At 43.7% G+C, this 24700-nt stretch overlaps 1 protein-coding gene across 6 annotated transcripts in view; it reads left to right on the forward strand.

Moving 5' to 3' along the window:
• PHF21A (PHD finger protein 21A) overlaps positions 1–24700 on the forward strand; it is a 737785-nt gene that overhangs the window by 697575 nt on the left and 15510 nt on the right. For all 6 annotated transcript variants that reach the window (XM_085646699.1, XM_085646701.1, XM_085646696.1 and 3 more), the window contains one exon: positions 14338–14413. In XM_085646699.1, the coding sequence (XP_085502825.1) occupies positions 14338–14413 (76 nt within the window). The remainder of the gene's footprint in view (positions 1–14337; positions 14414–24700) is intronic.

Raw genomic sequence — 24700 nt, forward strand, 5'->3', positions numbered from 1 at the left:
AGGGATGGGGTGCTCACATGGGGGTTCTTCAAGTTCAAGGCCTGTGCTCGGAGACGGAACAATCTTACCATATGAGTCTCTTGGAGTTGAGAGCAGGTCACTTAGCTCTCAAATCATTATACCCGTCACTTCAATCTCAGTACCTTCTGATTCAAACGGACAACACGACCACCATGCATTACTTAAACAGGGAGGTACCCGATCGAGGCCTCTTTCTCTATAGTCCCAAAACATCTGGAAGTGGCTTCTTGCAAGAGACTTGAGCATTCTGGCAATGGGCTTCCGGGGACTCTCAACATCCAAGCAGATGCCCTGAGCAGAGAAAACGTCGAAGCGCATGATGGTCTCTCAACGACAAAGTCATTCAAAGCATCTTCCGAGAATGGGGAACACCAGACATCGACCTGTTTGCAGACGTGGTAAACGCAAAATGCCCCGTCTTCGCATCCAGGTTTCCCCAAACGGGATCTTGGGGCAATGCCCTTTTGATAAATTGGTCTCCGACATTACTGTACGCCTTTCCACCAATTCCGTTGATTCCCACAGTGATCAACAAGTTTTACAGGACCAATTCCAGGATGATTTTGATAGCTCCGGAATGGCCACGTCAGTGGTGGTATCCAGATCTCCTTCAGCTATCAGAAGTCCCACACAGGAGGTTACCATGCCGGCCAGATCTACTATACAAGAACGAAGGGAAGGTATTCCACCCCAATCTACCATCCCTGCGGTTGACGGCATGACTCCTGAAGTCCTTCAATGCGGACATCTATACTTACCTCCAGAATGTATTAACATTCTTTACGAGGCTAAGAGGCCTTCCACAAGACAATCCTCGCTTTTAAGTGGATGAGGTTTTACTTATGGTGCACGAACAATGGACATGATCCTGTCCAGGGTCAGAAACGGGTGCTTTTACCATATTTGGCCAAATCTGGTTTGAAATTTTCCTCTATTAAGGTGCATCTTGCAGCTATTACAGCATATAGAAAATCACCTAATCAACTTTCCTTCTTCAAAATCCCTGTGGTCAAAGATTTTCTCGAGGGATTAAAAAAGGTTTACCCTCCAGTTAGAGCTCCTTCGCCACCTTGGGAGCTCAACATTGTATCAACAAAACTGATGAGTGCTCCTTTCGAGCCTATTCGTAGAGCTTCTTTGCAACATTTGACATGGAAAGCTGCTTTTTTAGTGGCTATCACCTCTGCTCGCAGAGTAAGTGAAATCCAAGCATTATGCTGTAAAGAGCCCTATACTGTTTTTCATGCAAACAGAGTGGTTTTAAGAACGCATCCGAGTTTTCTACCCAAAGTAGTCTCGGATTTCCATATTAACCAGACAATCACTCTCCCCACTTTCGTTCCGAATCCTTCAAACCCTCCGGAAAGGTCCCTCCACTTTTGTTGGATCTTAAGAGGGTTTTGAAATTTTACTTAGACAAAACAAAATGCTTGAGGAAAACGGACCGACTGTTTATAAACTATGGGTCCATAAATACTGGTTCTGCCGCTTCGAAAAGGTCTATCTCTAGGTGGATAGTGTCTTGTATATCCTTGTCCTATCAATTGGCCAATAGAGTCCTTCCTGGCAAGCCTAAGGGCCCATTCCACCAGGGGAAAGGCTTCTGCCACAGCTTTTCTTAAAAACATTCCTATGGCAGAGAATTGTAAAGCAGCCACATGGCGCTCAGTGCATACTTTCACACGCCATTACTGTTTGGACTCTTCTACACAGGCGGATGCCCAATTCGGGCAAGCCTCACTCAAAAATCTGTTTGGATAATTACTTGTTAGATGCTATGTTGAAAATTAGTGGGACTGTTTGCTCATCCGCGAGGAAGTGGGTATGGGCTTGCTACTCTATTTTGTGCTTATGAGTTTTGATGAGTATCCCCTGGAAGAGAAGGATAAGTTAATTACCCGTAATCCTAGGTTCGAAGCATATGAGCTGCAGATCACATACTGAGCATAGATCACCATCTGGTGTTGGACCCGGATGTTTGCACTTGTTTTTGTCTTGGAAAAGTCTTTGGAAGTCAATAGATAGGTGACTCCTCCTTTGGATGATAGTGCGCATGGGCATCGCTCCATCCCCAGATTGCTTTTTTCCGCCTTCGGGCTCGGATGTGTTTATCGCGCACCTGTTCGGTGCTGTTACCGATCCAACTTTCGACGCGCAATCCTTCACCCTTTCTCCGGTATTTATTCGATCGCGATCCCTAGTCGTCGCGCATCTCTTCAAGTTCGAAAGTCCTCGATTCCGGTCATCGACGAAGGCCTTCGGGCCTACCTAGGCCATTAGATCTGGCTCATGGAAAGGACTCCTTATAAGAAGTGTCCTCAATGTGGGTCGAAATTCCCACACACAGATCTTCATGAGGTGTGTAACCTCTGCCTTTCACCGGAGCACGAGGCCAGAGAGTGTCCAACTTGCGCCTCTTTCCGCTCCAAGAAAACCATTCGGGATCGTCGAGCTCTAAGAACAATGGCTCGCTCGTCGACATCCATTCCCGACGACATCTTCCAGGAGGGCATCGATATACCAGAACAGGAACGGGTCGAAGAAGGCCCCGTCAGCGCCTGAGAAGCCGATGACTCCGACGTCGAAGACGTCACTCTTGGGCAGAGGGTCGTAAGTAGTGACGTCGACCCCGACCCCCTCCCCCCACCACCGAAAAAGGCTACGGTAACACCTTCACCTTCAGACCCAGGTGCACACCGAGACACTACTTCTCACGCCCCGCCTTCGGGCCCGGCAAAGAAGTCAACAACTAAGCCTTCAGGCCACTCTGGATCGAGTCAGCCTGGCATCGGTGCCGAAACCCAAACCCCAGCACCCAAAAAGAAACCTTACTCCACCTTCGTGCCGACCACTGCCTCCACATCGACGCACTCGGCACCGAAACCAATAGGCGCCAACCCCTCGACTCCGAAAAAGTCGTCAGAACCCGAGTAAAAAGACACCACCGAAAAGTTCACATTCTCAACCTTCGGAACCGAAAAACCATCGGAACCGAAAAAACAACCAGTTCCGCAGGCTCCTACAGAGACTAAAAAAATCTCACGCTTCAAACCCAAAAGAGCACAAATCCACCCCAGATTCGGTGCCACTCAAGCCCTCGGAACCAAAAAAGTCGGCGCCAAAACACCAGCCTCCACAAGAAGAGCTTTTTAAACCGGATCCCACCCAAAAAACTCTTCTAAAAGACCCCAAAACCGGTAAACTGACTCAGTTCCAAGAAGAGACCAATGGACACGCCTCTACCGGTTCCATCTCCACCTTAAAAGAGAGACGTTGAAACATCTCCTCTCAGACTCCCTTCTCCACCTCCTCCTCCTCCCCCCCCCCCAACCACACCACTCTCCTACACCATCTCCTCCACCAGTGGACGATGATGACACCTCTGATGACACGGGGGAGGGTCCTAGTCCGCCTTATACCCCAGACCCCTGGAACGATTACAATACACCAGATGTCCCTAATGTAACACAAGATGACATCTACCCCTCTAGACCTTCCCCTCCAGAGGGTACCATAGGTTTCACCCAGCTCGTTCACAGAGATGCACAGTACCACGGGGTTGCTTTACATACAGACCCTGTGGAAGAGGATTTCTTAATAGACACTTTTGATACTTCACAAAAGTCCACCTCCGTTCTCCCTATGTTAAAAGGGGTAATAAAACATACACCTGAGGCGTTCAAAGATCCTATTAGGGCTAGGGTTATTAACCCCAGGATAGAGAAGAAATGCAAATCTGCCTCAGCAGACCATGTATACATTAAGGGCCAAATACTGTTGGATTCCTTAGTGGTCTCCAATGCCAGAAAGAGGGCTAACTCACAAACATCAGGAAACGCTTCACCTCCCGACAAGGAGTCAAAACTCTTGGATGCCTCTGGTAAACGCACAGCGTCATAAGCAGCTAATATATGGCGCATTGCCAACACTCAAGCTTTGTTAGCCAGATACGATAGGGCACACTACGATGAGCTAGAGACCCTATTGCAGCACCTTCCTGACAAATACAAAACCAAAGCCAACGACCTCATACAAGAGGGTAAGCTCATCACAAACACCTCCATTCGTTGCGCTCTAGATGTGGCAGACACCGCCTCCCGAGCCATCAACACAAGTGTCCTGCGTAGACCTGCATGGCTACGCATTTCAGGTTTCAAACCGGAAGTACAAACTTCCATCCTTAACCAGCCATTTGATCAGGAACATCTATTTGGTCCTGCCATGGATTCATCTCTAGAAAAGATGAAAAAAGACACCGACACGGCTAAATCAATCGGAGCCTAGCAATCGCAAGCTCCCAGACGTTCCTTTTGTCGCTCCTCTTGCAAGGGCACCTCCAGAGGCTACTCCTCTGACAACCCCTCCACGTCCTATAAGACACCCACCCAGACCACATTCACAAGAGGTTATCAAAGTGGAGGCTACAGAGGCAATAATAACAAAGGTAGAGGCAAGACCAACAATACTCGCTCTGCCTCCACCCCTACCCAATGACTTCCCTCCGCTCCCCCGGACCAGTCCACTCCAGTCGGGGAAAGATGGCTACATTTCATACCTGTCTGGAACAACATCACCACAGACAGGTGGGTGAGACAAATAGTTCAATCAGGATATTGTCTAGAACTCACCTCTAACCCCCCCCCAAACATACCACCCAGACTGTGCCCAATGTCACCAGAACATTTATCGCTGCTAAAACAGGAGGTAATCTTCCTCCTACAAAAACATGCAATAGAATCAGTCCCCCTGCTTCAACAAAACACAGGAGGTTACTCCCTATACTTCCTCATCCCAAAGAAGGACGGCTCTCTTGAGACCTATCTTAGACCCCTAAACCTGTACATACAATCAGACCATTTTCATATGTTCACGCTTCAACAGGTCCTTCCTCTTCTCGCACAAGGCGATTTCCTTGTCACTCTAGATCTCAAGGACGCCTACTTTCATATTCCCATTCACACCTCTCACAGGAAATATCTCAGGTTTGTAGTGGACGGTCAGCACTACAATTCAAGGTACTCCCATTCGGAGTCACCACAGCACCCAGAGTATTTACCAAGTGTCTGGCGGTTGTTGCGGCTCACCTAAGAAGACAGCACATCCATGTCTTCCCATACTTAAGACGACTGGCTCATAAAAGCCAAGTCATACAATCAGTGTGTACATCACACTCATGCAACCATCCAACTACTCCACGACTTAGGGTTTACGGTAAACCATGCAAAGTCTCACCTACAATGTCCCACATACAACAGTACCTTGGTACCACAATCAACACCTCAAAAGCACTTGCATATCCCAGCCCAACCCGGATAGCAAGCATACAAAGCCTCATAACAAAATTTCAGCCTCAACACTCTTACAGCTCGAGTGTTCATGCAGTTGATAAGGATGATGGCCTCTTGCATATTTATAGTACTTCATGCAAGACTCCAGATGCGTCCCCTACAGGAATGTTTGGCACGTCAGTGGACCAGGCTCAAGGTCAGCTGACAGATCTGGTGTTGGTTGGCGATCGCACACATCGCTCTCTGCAGTAGTGGAACACCAAAAACCTTTCCAAAGGGCAACCGTTCATTGAGCCGGTTCCACAAATTGTGCTAACAGTCGACGCATCGCTCTCTGGCTGGGGAGCTCATCTATTACACCACACCATGCAGGGCAGGTGGACACCTCAACAAAAGTTACTCCACATCAATCACCTGTAGTTACTAGCCATATTCCTAGCCCTAAAGGCATTCCAGAAACAAATATCAGGCAAGGCTATCCTAGTCCGCTCCGACAACATGACAGCCATGTACTACACACAGAAACAAGGCGGGACACACGCCCTACAGCTCTCTCAACTGGCGCAAAGCATATGGAGATGGGCTATTCCTCAGAAAAATGTTTCACGTAGCCCAACATGATCCGGGAGTCCAAAACAACATAGCCAATCTAGTAAGTCGTCAGACACAACAGATTCACGAGTGGGAACTTCATCCGCAACTTCTTCAACCATTTTTCCACATGTGGGGGCAACCAGAGATAGAGCTCTTCGCCACACACGAAAACGCCAAATGCCCAAGCTTCGCCACCAGATATCCACACCCATTATCCAAAGGCATTGCGATATGTATGAATTGGTCAGGCAGATTTGCGTACGCTTTTCCGCCTCTCCCACTCATTCCACTGGTGGTGCACAAACTGCAGCAGCACTCATTGACTCTCATCCTAGTTGCTCCAACATGGGCCAGAAAACCTTGGTACACCACATTACTGGAACTATCCGTAGTTCCGCACCAAAAATGACACCTCTCCCCACAACCTCTTAACCCAGAACCATGGAGAGATCAGACACCCGGACTCAGCACAGCTCAACCTAGCGATCTGGCTCCTGAGTTCTTAGTTTGGTTACCTAAACCTTCCCCCTGACTGTATGAATGTTATCAGAGAAGCTAGACGCACCACCACTAGAGCGTGCTATGCAGCCAAGTGGAAACGATTCGTGATATATTGTCACAACAACGCCATCAAACTTTTAGATGTGTCTATCCAACACATCATAGGTTATCTACTGCATCGCCAAAGGTGTAACTTAGCGTAAACATCTATTAGGTTACATCTCACTGCCATAGCAGCCTACCTACAAAATAGACAACACTTGTCGCTCTTCAGGGTACCTGCCATCAAGACGTTTATGGAAGGCCTCAAGAGAATAATTCCTCCCAGGGTGCCACCCTCACCTGTGTGGAATTTTAACATAGTTCTCACAAGACTAATGGGCCCTCTCTTTGAACCCCTACACAAATGCAAAATACAATTTCTAACATGGAAAGTTTCTTTCCTAGTGGCTATTACTTCCCTTAGAAGAGTCGGTGAGCTACAGCCACTAACTATTCAAGAACCTTTTCTACAACTCCATCATAACAAAATGGTTCTCAGAACCAATCCAAAATTCCTCCCTAAGGTTAATTCTCCCTTCCACATCAATCAGTCTGTAGAGTTGCCAGTATTCTTCTCGGAACCGCAAACAATCGCAGAAAGAGCTCTTCACACTCTAGATGTTAAAAGAGCACTGCTTTATTACATTGAAAGGACAAAACCTTGTCGCAAGACAAAACAATGTTTCGTGTCCTTCTCACCACCACATAAAGGCAACCCCATATCAAAATCTGGGATAGCAAGGTAGATTGTCAAATGCATACAGATTTGCTATCACAAAACAAAACGTACATTATCTGTTCCTCCTAAAGCCCACTCAACCCGAAAGATAGGGGCTTCAATGGCATTTTTAGGCAACATTCCCTTTGACCTCTGCAAAGCAGCTACATGGTCTACACCGCACACATTCACAAAGCACTATTGTGTAGATGTGCAAACAAAACAACAAGCTAGTGTGGGCCAGGCTGTACTCAAAACACTATTTCAAATTACTGCAACAGATACTAGTGGTCGCCGCTAGGAACGGATACTGCTATACAATCTATACTCAGTGTGTGATCTGCAGCTCATATGCCTCGAACGGAAAATGCTTCTTACCAGTATGCATCTGTTCTTGGCATGTAGAGCTGCAGATCCACACACGCCCACCCGGCTACCTCTATCTGTTCTAGTGCTATCTTATTTAGATACAGCATACATGCGCATCTTTTCTGGTTCCTACAAAACTTCATCATTTCCCTGCTGGCGAAAAAACTATCTGGGGATGGAGCCGATACCCATGTGCACTATCATCGAAAGGAGTCACCTATCTCGTGACTTCCAAAGACTTTTCCAAGACAAAAACAAGTGCAACCATCCGGGCCCAACACCAGATGGCGATCTATGCTCAGTGTGTGGATCTGCAGCTCTACATGCCAAGAACAGATGCATAATGGTAAGTAGCATTTTCCTTCTCTTCCAGGGGTATACTCATCAAAGTCATAAGCAACCCTCCCGCCTCCCCGGATGAGCATCAACAGTATGATGATGTGTTATTTGCATCTGATATCCTGGTTACTACATGTTAGTACGCTGTACAAAAAGAACTGACCTAACTGTCACCTGTGGTGCATGATGGGAGCAGGGGGCTCCTGGAGGTCTTAAAGGCACGGTGTCCAGGTTTTCTGAAGCCTTAAAGGCAAGGTGCCAGTTTTTTGCTATATGGTGATGATTATTCATCTATGCAGCCTAAGAACAAATTGCCTGCACTTACCTGTTTTTCTTTATGAAAATAAAGGGTTCTTGTTGAACACTACTGCAGTATATGTTCTATGTTACATTATTTACATGTGATATTATTTTCTTACAGTAGAAATCCATGTAATCTTGGCTTTTCAGTCTATTTTCAGTATATAGGCTGCATATTTATATGTGTATACATGTATATATGTATGTTTTTGGAAGTACTATGTACTTGTGGTTCTAAACATACACATATATATGTATTTTTGTATATATTCTCCGGGGTCCCGCACATGGCCGGGGATTGTTCATTGCTCATGACTTTGATGAGTATACCCCTGGAAGAGAACTAGGATTACAGGTAAGTAACTTATCCTTGCTGCAGCTGTGGCCTTACAATGCCTGTTTAAATCACCTGTTGTGATGTGGCTTATTAGAGGTTTTCACACACATGTCCCACCCCCCCCCCAAACCTGAGGCCACAGGAGGACCTTAACTTGAACATGACATTTCTGATGTGTATGCCCTTCGAGCCAAGGTACAGCTGCTTGTTGCAACTTCTATCTCCAAAGACTGTTTTCTGGCAATGTCTATGCAGCCAACCTGCACCTTCTTTTTTCTGGACATACTTTTTCTTGTCAAAAGTCATGACTCTTTTCTACATTGGGCAGTCCATCATTCTCTCAGCGTTCTTTGCCCCTCCACACCCCTCGAATGAGGAGGGGAACCTCCATCAGTTGTATACCATAAGAGCTGAACATTTCACATCACTGGTACCTAGGACCATTAGGTGAACAATTAGGTTTTTATGTGGTTCTCCAGGGAGAAAAATGGAAAGGCTATGTAGAAAAGGACTTTGTTGAGGATGATAAACCTCTGCTTTACAATCTGATATGCACTTGCCAAGAAGCAGCCTTTAGAAGGTCTAAGAACCCATTCCACTAGGGCTAACGGTACTGCCACTGTGTTGTCGCATGGAGTGCCTCTTCTTGATATCTGCCAACCTTTTATCTCCCCGTTCTGTGGAGTGGCCTCTTTCTACCATAGAAAAAGGTTCCAATTTAAAGATCTGCACTCTGGTACCGACAGTTGCTTTATGGACTGGTATGAGGTTGTGGAAAGTGTCCGTCAAGAAACTGATGTTGGCATGCAGGGGTAATGCTTAACATGTGGCTCCCCTCTGTCACCTCTCCCATACTACAGCACTGAGCCACAAGCCACCACCTAACAGTGCCTGGAGAATATTCTCAATGTAAGGAACTGTGGTTGCAGAATCTACCAGAAAGAGCCTTACCGAAGGTAAGTAACTTGTTCTTTTAGAACCTGATCTTGGGAAGACCCAGTTTGGGCTTGTTTTTGTTGTACATGACTGTATTTATTTCCGGTGAAAAAATAGGAGAAGGATAAACTACTTACCACACCTAAAATTATGAGCTGTGTGACAACTAAAACAAAAAAAAGAAATAAAAACTAGGAGGTTTTCACTTGCATTAGAAATATGTAGGCGGCAGTAAATAGTTGTGCCAGGAGAGGGACAAAGTATTCCAACTGTTTTGCATAATTTGCCACTTTTGGAATAAGAAAGTTAGAAGACTTGCCAGTCGCATTGGAGGTCAAGCGATCTAAATGATTTAACTGGACTTGAGATGGATTTGATTATCTTCTTTGTCATCTACTCAGTGATTGTCATGAATTAATCAGAGCTTCGTTTAGCTAGAGTTCAAGATGAGTAGAATGTGCATTGGTTTTTCTGGGCATATTGAAAGAATACATCATCTTTTTCATAGTAATGTTTGACCACATTGTGATCTGTCCAAACATACGTGCTTATAAAGAGTTTTTCCTATTTATAGAGAGGGGGGACACTAGGAGCTGATTATTAGGTCCAGTGACCCTTGCTCCCGAAAAGTAACTAGTACACAAAGGAAGTCACTGTTCCTGACCCGTAGGGCATTGCAGAGCCGGCCCGACGAGGAGCAAAGCCCAAATGATGAAGCATGACATCCTTCAGGGTGTGTGAGGGTATTATGATGAGGACACTGTCCCCAACAGACAGAGTAGCACACGACAAATGTTTCTTCCCCTTCTTTCTCTCCAATGAACAGTGACTCCCTTTGTGTACTATAAAGAGTTTCTGCCTGGGTGGTTTTAGATTTGCTGTGTTTTAAATACAGTTTGGTGTCTTCTGCAGCCTGGACGAATGGCAAGGCACATGTTTTGATGAGATCGCCTACTGACTTAGATATTGGAGAGGGTTAATGATGAGCCCTGAGTTTGCCAATAGTTTATGGGAGATGGCTGTGATTGGCACCTGTCAGAATAGATGACATTGGAGTCATTTTAACTCGTTTAGGACTGACTGATAGCACCATGCTCAAATTTCAAATGCTATTGCTATTAATAGGAAAATAGTTTAGTTCTTTCAACAATTCTGTGTGGGAAATGCATTTGACTGACCCGTCCATGCAGGTGAAAGTAAGTTTTCTAGAGAGAACAAATGTATTTGACAGTACAGCAGAGGGAACTATTTTTTTTGTCTTGAAGAGTTTATCTAAGTTGCCAATCATAACCCGCATTTCCCTTGCATGTGTTGTTTTAATGTGAATGTTCTGGCTCTTCGCAGTAGTGATTCATTTGACTTGCAATGGCGGGAATAGACATTTATTTTTCGAAATGATGAAGTATGTTACATGGTTTTTGCTTGGTCAGTCTAATAAAAAAGGCATACACTTAGTTTTGTACTCTTGAAGAGCACTTCTAATAATGCTATGTCTTGTAATCCTCTTCCTGTGAAGGGTACTTCTAATATATGTACAATGGAATATCTTGTAAACATCTTCTTCCAACAAAGAATACTTATAATAATTGTAGAAAGGTATGTCTTGTAAACATCTGTTTCCTACGCAGGGTACTTCTAATAATTGTAGAATGGTATGCCTTCTAAAGGTCATCTTCTGGAGAAGGATACTTCTTAGGATTGTAAAATGGTATGTCTGGCGAAGGATACTTCTAGTGTAGAATGGTATGTCCTGTGAACATCATTTTCCCGTAAAGGGTACTTCTAATAATTGTACTTGAATACATCATCTTCCAGTGAAGAATACTTGTAATAATTGTAGAACGATATGTCTTGTTAAAATTTTGTTCCAGGGCAGAGTACTTCTAATAATTGTAGAATGGTATGTTCTGTAAACACCATCTTCCTGTGAAGGGTACTTCTAATAATTGTATAGTGGTATGTCTTTTAAACATCTTCCAGAGAAGAATACTTCTAATAATTGTTGAATGGTATGGCTTGTAAACATCACCTTCCAGCGAAGCCTACATAAAATGATTGTAGAATGGTATATCTTGCAAACATCTTTTTCCTGTGAAGGGTACTTTTAGTAATTATCTAATGGTACATGGTGTAAACATCTTCTGGCAAAGGATACTTCTAGTAATTGCATAATGGTATGTCTTGTACACAAATGATTCTTTAAATAATTGTAGAATGGCATATCGTGTAAACATCCTCTTCCGGCGAAGAATACTTCTATTCATTGTAGAATGGTATGTCTCGTAAGCTTTTCCTGTGCAGGGTACTTCTAATAAGTGTGGAATGGTACGCCATGTAAATTTCATCTTCTGCAGAAAGATGATTCTTATGATTGTAAAATGGTATGTCTTAGGAAGGGTGCTTCTAATAGTTGTATAATGGTGTGTCTTGTAAACATCTTCCTGAGAAGTTTTTTTTGTCTTCTTTTTTTTTTTGCTTGCCACTGTTTAAAGATATGTCAACCAACCTTGGGAAGTTCCTGTGTTCCTTGAGTGGATGTCTTTTTAACTGCAACATTACTGTAGCTATCTCAAACATGCAGCAATGCTTGTTTATATAAAGCATGTGGTAAAATAATTGGTTTTTATTAATAGTTCACATACATTTAGTTAATATTTTTGGTTCCCAAATGGCTTCAATTAACAAATAGTTTGACCTGAACAAGTACTTTATCTTTGATCCGTGGTTGTCCTTTCCTCTGTTTTTTTACAGTTATTATTTTATTTTATTTTATTCTTTGGTTCCCTTTAGTGTGTGGTTTAACCTTCGCTTGGTCTATTTTGAATCGCAGCACTTTTGCAGAGTGTTTTTCTCATCATATGGCTTCACGTTTTCAGTTTACTTTTAATTACTTGTTCGTTTCTGTATTGTGATTAACTTTAATCTTGCGTTTCAGATTGATGTTCTTTTATTTTATCATGGTATTTATTAGCAACCTAGTAACTTGTTAATGTTTCTCCTCCGGTTTCATTTTAACAATAGTTTTAAGTTTATTTGTGTAGGTAATTTTTATTCTGAGGTTCGAGTGTATTTTGAAGTTTACTTTTATTGTATTTTTATATGTTGGGATTCCTTTATATTGCTGAATTATCTTGCCATTTACTGCAGTAGTTAGCCTTACATTCATTTAGAATCGGAGCTTGCTGTTTCGTGGTGATCTATTTTGAGATTATTCTTTTTTTGGGTAGTTTATGGCATATTAGTATATTACAATTCAGTGATATCTTGTGACTATTTGTTTTCCAACATATTTACTTTTATCTAAAGATTTTCTTTTAGCTGTGTGGCCTGCTTTTTCTTAGAGGTGTAGTTGTTGGAAGCGTAGTTATGATCTGAGGCGTTATTGTATTTTAATTGCATTTGTATACCACCTCATGCTCCATTGAGGAGTGATGGTGTGCCAAAGCATTTTATTGGTCTATTACCACACAACACCACAGATAGCCTAAGGTTTAGTTGCAAATGATTCTAGTGGTAGCATTTTCATTTTTTACTATGACATTTATTATGTTCACATTGGCCCTGTGTTTTATATTTATCAGGCGCTTCTTTAAAAAATAATTTTTCATCATCCAGTTTACATACAGCAGCTGGTTTAATTTCTAAGCGATTAACTTTCAACAAGCTATTGCGTTTCTCGGATATTACAGGATTGAAAGAAAGGGTGTGGGATATCAGGGACTGAAAAATAGATTACCAGGTAGTTCAATTGAGGGAATGTGTAGAGAAAATGTACATGGTCTGAACAGTCTTTAGTTTGATAGTGTAGAGGAGCCGTACATGTCAATTTAACAGTATAGAACGTGGTACAAATTAGATTTCACAAGTGGAGAAGGGGAGTACAGGACAAGAGGTGTATAGAATGAGCGAGTAAGTGAAGCAGATAGAGTATTGAGTGGAGGAAACCTTGAATAATCTGTTTGGTGATACTACCTACGTTTGCATTTGTGGTTACGGAAAGCCTGCAGTTTTACATAAACACTTGCTAAGACTTTGGCGCTCCCATAATGCATTTTATTAGAATGTTGATTGTGGGTTCCTGATTGTGAAGTTTTTGTACATGTTTGTGCGCTTTTTAAATTGTTATCTGCATACATTTATGTTTATCAGTTTATTTTATGTATTGGCTTCAGACAGTATATGGTGTCTGGATTATATTTTTGAATTGCATTTTTATGTTTAAGGATCAACTAGATGGAGCCAAAACAGTCTGCAGAAGTCTGCGGTTAGGCGTGCAGGATTTTAAAAGGATTAATTTACGTATCTCTTTTTAATGTATTGCTGGCAATGAAAGCTGTATGCTGCCTATCAGGATTTTATTCCAGCTGAACCCCCACATTGAGCACCGTTGGAGTTGAATGACTAAAGTAAACAGTATGTGCAGGGGCATTGAGGAGCCTTGTGGTCGAAGTTGGTGGGTCATTGGAACTCAACCAGTGTTGCCCTAGGAGCTCACAAACAATGTATGCAGAAACTACAAACAGCACAGGCCTGCCTAGACAGGCTGAGGGGTGATTTGGGCAGCTGGTTGCTCACCTGTAGCAGCACACGTGCAGTGTACTACTTTAAGGAATTGGGGGAAAAAACATGCTTTACATCTATAACTAGCCCAGACTCTAGGTTGTGATGTAACGTCGCAAGTTGTAAATGTTAACATGAAGTTCCTCTTTAGAGCTGCTCTCGCTGGCCCAACGCCACTTGCCAAGACTTGCTACTAATCTAAGTGCATGCTACACGCATCCTGTCCATGCCATTGCTTAACTACATTCATCTCCCCATGTCTGTCTCTTCCCTTTTCTCCTCTGAGAGCTGCTCTCTCAAACAGACATTTAACACTCCTGTTTTTATTGCAGATGCTAAAGAAAGAGGAGGCTCTTCCTTGGCCTGGGACCCTAGCTATTGTTCATTCCTATATTGCATATAAAGCAGGTAGGAGCACATGTTGAGTGCGAAAGGCTTAATGTCCAATGCTCTGCAGCACTGGTCCATGTGATGGCGCTGAACGTCTGCATGACCACAGCTCTCTCTGATGGCATCTTGTTTTTTTTTTTTCTTTACAGTGTTGGGAATCTCAAACTTTGCTGTTGGTCTCCATTGCTATTCAAGCATTGGGCCCCTATATAGTTCTACCAGTGCATATCTTTCATACCCAGTACTCCCTCCTCAAACTTACACTGCTAGTTTAATTTCTGGTTTTCATTACCCGTGCTCATCTGTTCCTAGGAACCCCTCATAGTGATTTGCTCACCCCAGTCTGCTGCTCTGCTTTCTAGTACCCCCTCCTTGTCTCTGACCGCAGACCCATCTCTTTCAGTGGACCCCAGTCCTGTGCATAAGCACCACTAATTATTCTCCATTTGATGAAACATGTTGTTTCGTATGTAATTGTGGGGAGGGGTATGCTTGTTGAGGTGGATAAGTGCAGTGGAGGGTCTGGTTTGCTGTTTCAGTGTCTCCCATTTGGGGCACCTAGCCAGTGAACCTCTGATGTCAAGTATTGTTGGATACTGAGCGCATGTCTGTGTCCCCCCTGCTGTGGTGTAGAAAGGTATGATGTATGCAGTGTTGTGTGTGTGGGGGGAATGTTCAAGACTGACACTTTGATGGAGTTTAAATGTTTACCAAAATAAAGTAGTAAGCGTGTGACCTTTACGTGTTTAGCATACTCAGTTATGATGCCAAACTTCATTGGCACGCTTAGATTAAAAATTTCTGCTCATGTGAGGCTGGTGGTCTTAAAATCCAGCGAAGACAACGTTCTGAAGCGCTCTCCTTGAAGTATACCTTCCCTCACCAGCCTTAATTTGCCAGATAAGGGACCCTCAAGCAGGGTGCACTGATGGGTCGCGCACTGCTGTTCATTTGCCATAAAATGCTGCATGAGGAGCTGGCACAGTAGCAAAAACTTGATCTCAAACATTGCTGCCGGTGCCTGAGCAGAAAATGTAACCTTTATGATACTGAGTCACTCAAATATGTGGATATGGAAAAGAGGACGAACACTTGCAGATTACAATTAAAAGGCATTATATGCCACTGAGGTGATGCAGACGTCATCCTACCAGAAAGAGAAATACAATAGAGGCATAAGAAACTAGCAATCCTCAATTTAAGCGGGCATTGTGCCACCACTGTTGGTTGTCCAAACGAAGAGATAGGTACTACATAATTAGCAGAATCGAAGTGTAGTCTGATTTTTCAGGTTGACCACCTCAAATTCCACCAGATGTGAAACCTTCCCACATGGATCACCTGGCACTGGAGCTTAACATCCTTCAAAAAAATGAAAGCGGTCAAGCTTCTTTTGAAAACGAATGGCCTGAAACCAATATCGTGCACTCATGGGCCATAAGGGATCAGACAATGGTCACCTGCTTCACAAGGCCACCTTGATGTATGCGAGATGTGTATGTTTCTACATTGAATCTGCACGAGCCACAAACAACAACTGAGATAGTGGAATGGCAAGAACCTTTTCCATTTCCATGCAGTGGCTTCCTGTTTCACCTGAAATACGCGTCATTCTTCAAAATAACGTTGATGGTATCTGCTTACTTACCTTCATTACAGGGGACTGGTTATCCATCCGCCACTGACATCCCCCCTTCCTTTTAATGATTATTTCAGACTCAGTGCTTCATCAGGCCATTATTGCTTGTTTTAACAGGCCAGCTTCAAGTCTGCAGTACTCGTACTCTTTACCTGTGTTTCTGCCTCTCTTCATCTTTCTTGCAGTGTCTTTTAGAAGAGAATGCGGTTTCTCTTTCTCCCTTGCATGGGATGAAAGGCACAGGGAAGGAATAAAAAGGGTGAAAAAGTGATAGACCCTGTGACTTTCTGCTGTCAGGGCACTTGCATTATACCAATTTATCTCCATGGCCCTCTAAATTCAAGGTGTGTAAGCACAGTGGACACCCTCTGCAACCCCGCCAGCCGGTGCTAAGCAGTGAGTTGCTTCCTCGTATATATGCAGCTAACATCACAAAAGAAAATGCCAAATTGTTGCTTCTTGATTCCCATACCCTCAGTCCAAGGAGAATACTTTCTTGATAGATTGGCCAAATCATTTCTCTATGCCTTGCTACCAACCCCCACAGTTCCATAGTTGATACCCAAGTTCAAACAGTGCAAAGAGACTAATTGCACAAGACTGGTCCCTTTGGTGATTGGAGCCAGAGGCACACCGACTGTCATTTCATTAGTATACAGACCCCCAAATCTTCTGCATGAACATCTTTAAAGAAGACAGATGTTTCTCTACAAGATTCTCCAACACCTTTGAGCGAATCAGGTTCTGCATTTAATGTGCAGAGATGCTGATAAGCATGCTTGCTGTACTACCTTACCATATCTATTTTACCTTCCTATACTTGGCTTGCAAATCTGCACTATTAAGACACATTTTTATTGCCACTTCCACAAATGTTATTAGGCTTACTATTGATAATACCAGTGATAACACTTGTAATATCACTCATGACGTACGCCACCCTCTAGGACTTCGGTGTATTGTGGTGTACCAAAAACATGCCTCGGTGTTTAGAACCCCTATCCGGCTAGCTATAGTATCCCATTCGTTCTCCGTACTACAGCGGAGCTACCAATGATTGGATATCCTTGAACATGCGACTGAGGGCCTCTCAGAATTCCTGGGAACAAGACACTCTTTCGCTTAGATACTCATACCTGTCCACAATGTGAGTAACCAGAGACACTGTATAGTTTAAAACGTTTATTTCAACCAACATGCTCTGTAATGCAGTGCACGTGCTAAAACTAGCAAAGAAATGCATAAAAACAATATAATCAGCACAGTTACAATTCCATATAATACGAACGGGGACAGCATATTATAATGACAGTGGATTAAGCCTTATAGCGCTTTACCACCCTCCCCGTGCTACAAGCTATGTTTATTATATCAGTGGAAGACCTGTGTGCTTGGACAGCGTAACCCGCTACCTCAAGTCTTAGATGATAGGATTTACATCTCCAGACAAACACAGCTGTTCCTCTGGAAAGGTTTTCTCCAAGTGTCTTAACTTGCATCCCGTGCCATATTAAAAACACCCGAAAAGTCAGTAGCGCAACTGTGTTCCATGTTATGTCTATATGTGTGTGGGACAGACCAAAGCCGATTAACCAGTGAAGTTGTTTTCTGTCCTTGAACACGGTGTAAAGACTAGAACACAAAGCACAGCCGAAATGGTGAAAGGCAGACAGTTCCCATGTGAAGCAGCACGAGCCAGAGTGTTTACGGGAACCAAGGCATGTAGTGTCGTGTGCATATGCGGCAAGATGGCGGTGATGCAAGTCGCAACGTCCGCTGGCACCCCTAAACTCTCGCGATACCCTCCCCTTGGGCAGTCCTGCACATAGTGCTTGAAGTAGAACACAGAGTTAAAAATATGAGCAACAAGAGCTTATGCGACCTGGAAGCAAAGAATGGCAATATGGTGTGAAAAAAATAATAATAATGAAATGAGGTGAGAGAAAAAATAAAAATAAATGTCTGGGTGGCCTGGTCTTATCAATCCATCAGTTTGTAAGCGCAAAAAGTGGCGACAGCTTCCATCAGGAAATCATTGTCATCCGCTGAAAAAGTAGACGTCAGCCAGTTTAGTAATTCACAGGAGCAAACATGCTCATTAATGATGGGTGCTTCCAGCACCAACGGTGAGCAACTTGCGTGGTACTCGATGTAACTCCGTTGCAGGAAATCATGTGCTGCTGCACCAATATCCCACTGAGCTAGCACTCCGAGCACGGCTGCACAGGCCATCAGACCCATACCGGAACAGTCCTGCTCATGAGACAGTAGGGGGCCCATCAGTAAGGCAATGTCCAGGTCAGGAAACGCTGTGTTTGTGAGCCAGAGATCCAAAGCCCATTGAAAAGGACATTCCAAGCATGAGAAAACTGATTGCACGCAAGTGTACCATGGAAATCTTAAAGACCGATTATAAGCCACACTTAGAGTGGCTAGTGACAAGGTATCGTAGCACTGAAGCCTGCTGTTACGAAGCAGCTGTAGCTGGGCCGGGTTGTGCACGACCACAAGAGGGGCAGCCATTTCTGAGCAGGCAAATCGACAGGAAGACCCCGGCAGCTAAAGCCAGTATTAGCGGCAACCAGCCGAAGACGGGATCACACCAAAAATTGTTTGAAAAGATGTCACAAGGCCAGAGCCCACAGTTTAAAAAAAATTAGCCAGCCCCGTTGTATGAGAAGCATTGAAGATGGAATGAATTAGCTCACCAAAATGTTGTGGGAGGTCAAGGTTTAAAGGTGCTTGAACTTCTGTTCTTGTATTAGCCACCTGCAGGACATAGGTCTCGCGGGCAGAAGTGAGAAAAACTTCTTTCTGGGATAATAAAGCTCTTATTCAGCTCAGCTTGTTGAACTCTGCCTTCAAGGTTGGAATGGAAGGCCCAACGGCTCTCCCACAAGGTGGAGGAAACAGCACATTTTTGCAGCAAACTACACGTTGTGACACAGTCACAATATACGGTATGCCTGTTAACATGCCACAGCATTCTTCATTATTCAGAACTAAATACCTACCGTTAGACAACAGTGTGAATGTTGGTTTAATTGAGGGGACGGGCTTTCCCTTTAAAATGCACGCTAAATTAGGCGCTTCTAAATTACAGGCGCCGTGCAATTGTATATTTTTGCACACAAGGGAGTGTCCAATGGAAGAATAACCAGATTCACCAGTCAGATACACCTCGGTCATATCACGCAAACATCTAAACGTGAAGGGAAGTGACCAAACTTCATGAAGGAACGAGTTACCTAATGGTTCATAGCGACCTAGGGGAAAATGTTTCATGCATGATGTAAATTTAAATAAAGAGCCACGCAGTGTTATAACCCCATGAATGAGCCAAACAGCAGAGTATGTTTCCGCTACTGAGAACGGTAAAGGGTCTAATTTTTCTATTTGTAAAAGGGTATAGGTTGCATCTTTCATGGACATACTGTTGTCTGTCAGTCAAATTAAAAGGTAAAAACAAAGATGACGAGTTTACATAGTCCCATGCTAACTGCATAATAGAGCCCAATTGGTTCTGACCATGATATAACACAGATGCATCATCCTGTACAATATCAAGAATAGAAGAAACAACATTGTCCAAGGTGTATATCCTGGAAGAAAGGGTATTAATACTGTTTCGACTATAGCAAGAACTTTTTTCAAGATTAGCTTGGTCTATAGCCCTTAAACGTGAAGCGGCTTCAATTTGAGACAATCTCCAAATTTCATTGTAAACAGCATATATCCATTGTTGAGGCCTTGGGCCAATCAGGCCTTTTATGAAATCTGCTAAATCCCCATCATTCAATAACATTGACAAATGCTGTTTAACTGATGCTAGGATAGAGTGTTTCAACCAATTTTGACATCATTTACCAACAGAATATGTTGTAGCAGAATGTGTAGTTGAAAGTCGTGGATCAGGCCTGTCCTGTGTGTAACTTGGAGCCCTGTCATGGAAACGCATTTGGCATGCATCTGCACTGGTCTGCCAAACCAACCACCCCATAGTCAATATTAGAGATATTAAATGTTGCATTTGTAAATAGAGACTGCAACTCCTCAAATGTGTAATTGGTAGTAACATTCCAGTCTGGATATTCTGCTAGGGAAGGAAAAGCAGGAGCCTTCAGTTGTTTAGCTGTAGCTAAACCCAGACAAGTAGTCTGATAGATGGAATCGTTCAAGAACAGTATTTGTGTTGGTATAAGACATGCAAGATACAAAGCTTCTGTGCCCTGCACCTGCCAGGTTTTGGAACCCCAAACTGATTTCAAATCAACTGTATTTTTCCAATGATCACAGCCACCCACCGCCAACTTAAGGATGAAGGAATCGGAGTATAAAATTTTAGTGTGGGTAAGCATAACTTCGTATTTGATTTAGAATTTAATTTAAAATAGTAAGATTCAGGGTTTGAGTTATCATAAATCGTAAAATATGTAAATTTATTCAACAGGGTCTTTGAACTCCCTATTGGTGGGGTGGGACAATGTTCCCATTGTGTGTAATTGAATACAGCTTGAAAAGTAGTTGCTTTATGCAAATAATGGTGGCCATAATGCTGATAGCTAAATAAGTCAGCATAATTTGCAGAATTCAAATGCAAGTCTTCAGCATCAAATGCTGTATAGTATTTTAAATCTGAAAACAGAGAGTGTATTGCCCGCACATCCCAGTCATCCGAACATATGTCATATTCAACCACACCACCCATTGAGACACGAAGTACATTCGGAACATTAACAATCTCTGTCGGACCATGAATTTGAAACGGGACTGTATCCCAAACTATTCCATCCGTAACTTAGCAGAATGTAATGTTGACGGAAGTCAGGTCCCTCCTCATGATGTGCGATGAAGAATGCGGGGCCAAAGTTCCATCCACCAGTTGTAAAGCAGAGCGTTCTTTAAGGTAGTATCCATTGATCAAACGAAAAAATACTGTCACAAAACCAATGGGCATAAATAGAAAAATAAGAATGAGCACCAGCCAAATCTATATATCCATGGGGGAACCAAATAAGTGTGTTTAAACCAGGAGACAGAAATTGAACATTTTGATGGGGTTAAATTCGATGTTGAATGAGAGTCAAACAAAAAACGTGACTTGTTCCTGGCTGCTGCATTGAAACCCGGCAAAGATTCACTTGTAGGGTAAGTATATCCTTGTTCATCATTAAAATCTGTGGATTGTAGGACCAGGACAGGATTAGCAACAGAGTCCATCTCTACGGCAGTGTCAGGATTCCCTGGAATAGTGGCATATGATGAAGCCGGAGGCAAACTATTCAGAATCGGCCAGATGGTGTAGCTTGACATTGTCAATTGAGACGTATCTGTTGTCCTTGCGATCTGGAAGTGGTGATAAAATTACTGTACGAGTACCCTGCACACCCAGCACCGGAACGGGGGCTCGATATGATGGACCAAGCTCTTTTTTTTTTCTCCACCCTCTCTCGGACAGTTCTCCAATTTTAGGCAGCCAGACGATCACTGGAATCTGCAGTGCACCATCCTCTGCGGCAGGTAAATGTTCTTTTGCAAGACTGTCTCTTGTGTCTTGTAGGTTCTGTAAAACAGCACAATGTTCATCTACGTCAAAAGGGACGGCCGCAGCCGCCAAGTCTAGACCATCAAGGTCTGGCACAAACATTTTCATGCCAAAGAGCAATTTGTAAGGGGTCCGCCCACCCAGAGGTCTTCTAGGGAGATTATTAAGTGTACGTTGTACGCTATACAAATGGGCGAGCCAGTTCCTGCCAGTGCGTGAGACTCTAGCCATTAAGGATTGCTTTAAGTCACGGTTCATTCGCTCCACAACAGAATTGCCCTCAGGACGGAATGGAGACAAAAATTTGACCTGCACCACAAAGACTACCCTGGTCTGAATGTAAGGTGCCCACTGCAAAAATGTCCACAAAGATACGCAAATCCCTGACTACAGTTCGAGTGTCAGCACTGCGTTGTGGCCAAACCCATAGAAAACGTGTGCACGAATGAACTGCTACTAAGATGAATCTATAGGCAGTATCAGAAGAAAATAGACCATAGTGATCCAAATAAACACAAGCAAATGGTCTATTGGATATGTATAACGGTGTCTGTGGTGGAAAAGTCACAGTAGACGGCTTGATTTGCTGACAAATGTCACAAGAAAGCACATAAGTACGTGTTTGTTTATATAAGTCATGCCACCAGTAACATTGTTGCAAGATACTGACTGTAGCAGACACACCAGCATGCGCCGAGGCCATGCCCTCTTGTGCTGCGATATCAGTGTAAGCCTGCGGTCCGTATTGGGAATCAACATCTCACCAACGTTATTAACAGTGACATAGGGAATGTTATCAGGGTTCAAATGATAAGAGTATGTGGAAGGGAATCCTTTCGGATAATTACCTCCCTTTTCTGTAGCAGCTATAGCTGCCAAGATGTGAGCGGCAGCTCTGCCACCCGAACCCATAGCATCTTATGCTTAATTGTCTTGCCTTTGGAATCACAGTGTTCATTTTGTGACCAAAAGAATACATTTTCATTAAAATATTGTACACAGTAAAAGGAATCGCTTACAATCAAAGTAGTCACATTAGGATTTGCAAACTCCAGTGCGAGCACCAAAGCACGCAGCTCAGCTAATTGGGCGGTGCAGTCACCAAGTGCCTGTGTGTGGACCACAGTGGACTTAAACTCGCCGTTCACTATGGAACCAGCCACAATCGCACAGGCTGCAGAATAAGAATGTTTAGATCCAATCGCCGGTTGCGCCGAACCGTCAGTGTAAATGATACAATGGTATTCTTCAAGGAGGCGCATGGACAGAGGAGCTGGATGGACTAATTCATATTGCAACGACTCCCGAGTCTGTAACAAAGAATCATAGATAAATGTGACATTCGGGGACGTCAATGATGTAGCCCATTGTATCCACCGTGGATGTAAAGCTTTGGAATTAGGAACACTCGCCTTTGTCACTGCTTCCAGAGCAGGATATGGTGTTACCACCAAATGCGTTTTCCTTGAGCCAGGGCGCGTTCTTTCAGAATCGCCATCTGGACTGCTGGCAAGACCTTTTCGACTGAGGGAAACCGCAGTTCTGCTGAAGTGTACAAGTGTGACTTATAAGCAATAGGATCTGTGTCTCCTTCATTAAACGTCAAGTATGTGAAACCTACAGCGCTTGCGACTATTCTTATCACCAGGTTAGTATGGTTGTCGCGAGTTAGCAAGAGTTTAGAATCCAGTAAATCAGACTGCAAAGACTGCAGTATATTCGTATGTTCCGGAAGCCAGCATGCTTTCACAAATGTTGGTTGTATCAAAGCATAGAGAGGCTTGATACGCTGGGCATAGTCTGTTACGTAAGTCGACCAAAGTTTAAGAAACTCAGCAAGGATTGTAACTTTTTCAGGGTTGTTGGAGGACGCAATTATGCACACTTTTCTAGGAAGTGCAGTGCCAATCCGCGTCCCTCATTATTGAGCTCGTAGCCCAGGAACAACACTGCAAGTTCAGCAGTGTGTGATTTTGCAAAATTAAATTCATAACCGTAGTCCGCAAACTCCACAGTGATGCGGTCCACGCGACAAAGATACGGATATAACTCGTCTGTGAGATAAATGTCATCTACATACGAATTTGCGTCAAGGTCGATTGTGTCTAACAATGAGATCACACGTGCGGCGAAAACACCTGGGCTGTTTTTATAGCCCATCGGTAATCTTGTAAACGTTTTTGTTTGCCACTGTGTGTAAAAGCTGTCCACTGACTTGACAAGGGGGACAGATTGTGGCTAAAAAAGCCATTGGATATATGTAAATATGTAGTGTTTTATATTTTTTCCGAACTATGGGTATTCTGCACCACATTCGTCCGACAATGAGAGTTCAAATGTCGGTAATCCAAAATTATGCGGTCCGACCCATCTGGCTTTGTTAATGTAAAAAGAGGGTTATTCATAGGTGACACACGTCTCAATTACCCCTTGATACTCCAATTGGTCGAGTATTTCCGTTACAGGAGCCTTTGCTTCCCTTCGGATGGGATATTGGGGTTGTGCTTGTGGCATGGACAGCAATGGAATCTCGTGGTGAGATGTTGTATCCCATCATACCTGGGTACGGTATAAAACCAGTGCAAGCACCAAAGCCCATTGTGCTGCAAAATGTTGTGCATGCTCTTTCGACACACTGTGAAAAACTAGGGAGGATTATATCCTCCCATCTCGGAGCCGCCAGAACAAAAGGCGGGGGCCAGTCTGCCTCCGCCAACAGGATGTCATACAAGGAAGTCCGATTTTCCCCCCAAAAAACCTTTGATTATGCGTTTTATGTCACCTTCTATGGGAAGCAAAAACCAAAGGAATACTAATCTCATATAGTCGGTCAGGGGGAGCCACTCGGGTGTCAGCAGTTTCAACTGTAATGAAAGTATCAGTTGCTGTCGCCTCCAGAAATGGACGCAGTGCTTGTCGCACTACTGTAACCTCCGCTGCGCTGTCTAGCAGCGTTACTGCCCATGTTAGATCCCGGAGCCAGGTCCTCACCGTCTGTGGCATACCTCGCATTTAAAGCGGCCACCTTCTTCTTCTGGAATGGAGGGCGCTAACGAAGGAAATCCTCTTGTTTATCCTTCCCGTCACTCGTCCGTGGCTGGTCACGTCCCTGCAGGTCACC

The sequence above is a fragment of the Triturus cristatus genome, chromosome 3_1, assembly GCF_964204655.1.
Source record: "Triturus cristatus chromosome 3_1, aTriCri1.1, whole genome shotgun sequence".
In the NCBI taxonomy this organism is placed as follows: Eukaryota; Metazoa; Chordata; class Amphibia; order Caudata; family Salamandridae; genus Triturus; species Triturus cristatus.